This window comes from Phytophthora ramorum, assembly GCF_020800215.1.
Source record: "Phytophthora ramorum isolate Pr-102 chromosome Unknown Phyram_PR-102_s0002, whole genome shotgun sequence".
In the NCBI taxonomy this organism is placed as follows: Eukaryota; Oomycota; class Peronosporomycetes; order Peronosporales; family Peronosporaceae; genus Phytophthora; species Phytophthora ramorum.
In genome coordinates, this window is record NW_027150648.1 from 1,088,450 (window position 1) to 1,093,874 (window position 5,425).

Below are 5,425 nucleotides of genomic sequence, written 5' to 3' on the forward strand. Positions count from 1 at the left end.
GCGGTACTTCCCAAAATACTACCAATTCGCTCTTCGAGGTGGTCACCGCCATGACAATTTCATGGCATTTCTGTTTGCCGGGGAGCTTCGGTCAAGAAAGTACTACTGCAAAGGAAAATGGGATATTTGCGACGTATCCGCAGACAATCAAAAACTTAGTACATACATGGCTAATGGACTTCGAGGCATTGAAGCTTGGAAGAAATGGAGTCTAAATTTGAGACCCCATTTCTTCATATACATTTTATTTTTTTGCCCCAGTCGGATTCCCACAACGGCATTTTAGTTTTATGTAGGCGTCGAGTCTGCATGCACTACCGGTAGTACTGTACAATGAAATCATCAGGTCCTGGTTCTTTGATCAAAACGCTGAATATCAAATAACCGATTTTGTTGTTGATTTATCTACAGAGCAATAGACAGATGAGCAAAGCAAAACTGTCGACATTACGTGTAACTCACATCGTGAGTGTATTCGTTCAGGTGCTAATTCACGGAATGACGCTCAACTTGCGAAGGCGCCGGCCTTTGCACTTGCCACTTGCCATGGTTAGCTGCATTTCCGATTGTATTATTCCGACCAGCAGTAGTTTGTGTACTCGCAATGTCACTCACCAGAGCGGTAGTTTCTAGGCAGCTGGTCACGACGATTTTTTTCACGAAAAACTGCATGTCATTTGTATCATCACCGCAAAATAATACGTGTAGCGGGATATTTCGAAGACACATGGCAACAACGAAGCTAGGCTAGCAAGGTGAAAAATGACAAGAGTATCGGATTGCCTCGGTTTCCAAGAGCCACTTTTATTCGTCCGAGTTCATTTCTAGGGATAGAAACTGCAACACAATATACCTTACAACCACAAAAAAGAGGAAAAAGAACCACTTTATTGATAAATGCGCCGTTATAAAAGCACCATAAACTAGAACGGATAGGACTTCTCAAGTCTCTCCGTGAAGGCGTCGTCACTCAACGGCATCACGACCTTCTTCAGTGACCACTCAACATCAAAATCGGTATCGACCAGAGCAGTGCGAGCCTCCTCCGTCATCTGCTCCCAAGTGATGAGATCCTGGGTATCACCAGTCTTCTTCGTGAGTCGGACGCCTTGCTTGCTGCCCCAGAAACTTTTGTATGAATCGAACTTGACGGTCGTCCCATCAATAACGAACTTCGACTTGGGAGGCGAAACCTTCCTGTAGCCGACACCGGCAGACATCGACACACCCAGAATGGTCGAGTTATCAGGTGACGAGCTGTCAGTCCACACGATTCCATACGACCAGTAGTGGCGGTGGCCGGAGTGATACTTATGAATGTACTGTCGGCCCTTGGGGAAGTACCAGGCGTACATGATAGCCCACTTGTCCTTGTACGAGTCCGAGCGTGAGTACACTTGCGAGCCCAGGCCAGAGCCCTTGCAGTCTCCGTCGGCCCAGCCAGCCCACTTCAGCCCCGCGTTAACGGAACCATTCGCATTAACGGCAGGGTACGGGTGACATCCGTACGAAATGTGGAGCTGCGGCTTGAACTTGACGGCAGTCTTCTCGGAGTCGGTGGTAGGTTCTGGCTGAGCGAACGGTTGGACGGTGTCGTGGTCGATCATCTCAACGTCGGCTTTGACCGCAGCAAGGGACGCAACAGCGGCGAGGAGGAAGGCGCGGAGGTTCATCGTCACTCAAATGACTTTGGCAGTGCAACCTGGAGTGTGCTTGGCTTGGAAAGTTGCAAAGTGTTTTGCCAGACTGAAAGAACTGCAGCGTGCCGGTACCGATACCTACCGACAGCAAGGTGATTCAAGCATGCAATACGATGTGCTCGAACAGAAAAGGATGCACAAATGCAGCGCGAGATTTGCCTTAGGAAGAAGATCTGGACATTTCCTCTACGAAGCGTCACGCTTTGCTTGTATCGAGGGGGGAAATACATGTAACTCATGACAGGGTATAACGGTACATACGGTATCTCGAGCACCAAATCATCGAATACATACTCAGGATCGATGTCGATGAATTATTGCCGACGACTGTGCACGCGCTGCAACTTACTACCGCAGCAGTGCAAGGGCAGTAAAATGTGGAGGCACGCCTGACTACTGCTGCTATACGTGTATTCATAATACAAGTACACCTACCGGTGCGAGCCTGAATCATGATAACATGGAACGTATCCATACAGTGTGGGGTGTACTTTATCCATCAAGCCGGTCGGCTCTTGGTTCTGCGAGATCATCCGGAATTCTTGGGATAAGCACCAAATCGACTTGGATCGCTAAGAATCGCTCAGAATCGCTGTCACAATTGCTGAGGGCTCGAATGGCTGGCTACGTGGACCGCATTGCGGTGGGTTCATGTATCACTGTGCTTTGGTGCTCATCTTGTACGAGCGGATTTGGTTTTCTTCATTATTCTGGTAAGATAGTTCAAACGTAGGCTCTAGTGGTACTGTCTCTTTCTTGCCCATTAAATGGACTATCGTCAACGACAAATGCTGTCTCCATACCAGTCCGAACTGGAGAGTCTCTAGACCTGAGCCCGTGCACTCACCATCTGCAGGCCCCCTCCCTTTCAGGCGCCCGTTAACCGAGACCAACCGGAGATGAATTCTGTGTTTTCAAAGGCTTTGGGGGTTAATCAAGTAGTTACATTAATGAAGCTTATGCAATGGCCATCAGCTCAATCCGATAAGGGAAATGCGAGTCTTTCTTGCTCTTCTTGCTGATTGTTCTTCAAAAGACGAAGTGAGGAAGGGGAACTCTGAACGGGTGGCTTGTAGCCGGCAGCAGACACCGGTATGTACCGGTGTACCGGTAGTGTAACTTCATATGGAAAACAGATTCCCTTGCTGGAATACACCTCAATCAGTGTGGTGCACACCAATCAAACCATACATAGTTCAAGTGAAACGGCTTATAAATCTTAAGCTTCGCATGCGCTCGTAGAGTTTAAAGAAAGAAAGGGAGTAGCAGTGACGCTGGTAGCGGCTCGGACATGGGGCGAAATGGTCCTAGCAGATGAGTATCTGAAACAGTACGCGCTACGCAGGAACCGTCTCGCAAAAGATATGTGGGATTCCCACAACATTCAACCCCGCACTTCCCACAGTGGGAAGTTGTTGTTCTCGGTGCTATCATGCTTCTCGACTCCGTTACAACTCGCGCCGATCAGCTTCGAGCTTTGTATACTGCTCTCCCGCCGACTCATGCTTTTGCCGTTCTCGACCAAACGTGTACTTTTAGACTGCTGCTATCGCGTCCGCGCTGTCCCCGTGGGTGTCGCAGTGAGCATCTTTCAACCAGGTCATATTATCGTTGTGTATACTTACCAGTTAACCTTCACGCGTACTCTGCACTAAACCTGCGCGTGCAGCAAATTGTCGAGCCCCCTCCGCTTTTCGCTCCGTGCCGCTGTGCCATCCTCTCTCGCTTCCGCTGTGTACGCTAAGGCCGACACTACCAGCCCAATCCCTCTATCCATGGATATTTAAAACTAAACATCAAATAGAAAGCCACTTATCATCATCATCGTCATTATTTTCATTAAATACTGGTCTGCCACTAATTTAAAGTTTGAAGTGCTCGCCATGCACATCAAAATGCAGGTTCATCTCCCGCGACAGCCTTATGCTTGTGGCAATTACTTCCGTTGTCATGGACTCTGGGCCGCACACCAGTACAGCCACACGCGATTTGCCATGCTTTGCTGCATCGCGACCCAATTCTCGTAACGTTCGTTCAATGTCTGGTCGACAATGAAACCAGAGGCATTTCTTGAGTTGAGGGTCTAACTCGGATTGTAACCCAACCAGACCGCGTGTAAGGAAGATTTCACTGAAGAAGGTTTCGTTCGAAACATTCAAAGTTGTAGGGCAAAGCAGCACGTCCGGCAGATATGGAGCTCTCGGGTTGTTTATCCACCGTTCTGCTCCCAGGTTCATCAATGCGCGAAGCCTTTCACTGTCGCTGACAGACCAGACGAACCGAAGGCGATGAATGACTCGAGCTCTCTGGAAGTAACACTCATTATACAGCCAATTGACGATGGCGCGCATCGGTGTCACACCCATGCCACCAGCAAAGACGGCAAAGTGGGAATACGTTGTGGCATCTTCGATGTCAATGGATAAGTTTCCATAAGGGCCGTCAATCAGGACGTCGAAAGGAGCCTCGTCCTCCGTTCGATCTTCGGGTGCAGTATGCAAGAGCTCCATAGTCCAGTCACCGACTGCTTTGATGTGAAAGGAGACAAAATCCTCGTGGGGCGACGACGAGATGCTGAATGGGTGCCACTCCAGCGTCGAAAGCGTTGGAACATTCACGAAAGCATACTGACCAGCCTTGTATTTGAATTGCTCGCCTGTATCGTGTCTTACACGTGGGAACTGGATACAGGTGATGTCGTCGGGGAGCTGGAAAACCTGGAGTTGCTCACGAGCAGCAACTCCCAGTCGCTGTTTGCTCATCTTCTGCGAGTTTACGGAGTCACCAACGTAGAGGTCATTACTTGAAGATCGAGGTCTGGTGCCACATAAAGTGCCATTGCTATAGATTCGAGAACGGTATACGAGTCGGAAGACCACGTCAATTTCCCACGGAAGCACTCCAGCCAACGCAATAATGCCGCCATGAAGTACCGCTGCAACGAATATCACGATAAACAAAATCCAATGTGTCCTCACAAACAATTCGTGAAAATGTCGACGAATGCAGCCAAGCGAGAATAAATACAACGCGATCATTGCAATGAATGCGATCATTCCAGACACGACCCTGGGGTTTTGCTGAGCTCCCCCCTCCATTTCGCTGTGGGACAAAACGTAGGCGAGTCCATGTAGCCCCGTCAAAAGAATCATCACGAACGCTGCGAGTTTGTGATAGAACATTGCTCTCTCCAACGAAATTCCCGTGAAGACGACCAACAACGAATTATTTCTCACAGCAAAGCCAAACACAGCTGCAAGCGCAATTGATGGCGGGGCTCCTGATCCCTTCACATCGCGATTCTTCACTTGCAGCACAGAAATGATAACCAGCGAGAGAATAACAGGAAATGTGACGAGGAAGTCCCCGAGTTTCACGTGTAGCTCAGCTGTAAAGAACGGTATTGGCACGGAAAAGAATGCTCGCGATAGTCGCCACCTCAACCGAAGCCAGGACTGCAAGATCCGCGATGAATACGATTCCCGACTTGGATCTAGCGGCATGAAGGCATCCACATCTGCTGTAGCGTCTCCCGATCGATTAGTAACGGACGAATCGTCCCAAGGGTAGCTTGGGTCGGACCACATACTATCCTCGAGAATCGGGACTCCGAGCGGTGTGTGGGGCAAACTCTCTGGGACGGAAGCGTTGCTGCTGCTTGTCATCGCTATACCCTCCAGTGTCGTATTAGGATTCTCATCGGCAGATTCGACAATGGCGTCGTC

General features: G+C 49.3%; 1 protein-coding gene across 1 annotated transcript; it reads left to right on the top strand.

Annotated features, from left to right (window-relative positions):
* Positions 1–3,202: 3,202 nt before the first annotated feature.
* On the top strand, positions 3,203–4,507 carry KRP23_1782 (uncharacterized protein; the record flags this gene model as incomplete). Its single annotated transcript, XM_067886436.1, has 3 exons — positions 3,203–3,299; positions 3,370–3,435; positions 4,392–4,507. The coding sequence occupies 3 exons, from the start codon at positions 3,203–3,205 to the stop codon at positions 4,505–4,507; spliced, it is 279 nt and encodes a 92-aa protein (XP_067749115.1).
* Positions 4,508–5,425: the final 918 nt, after the last annotated feature.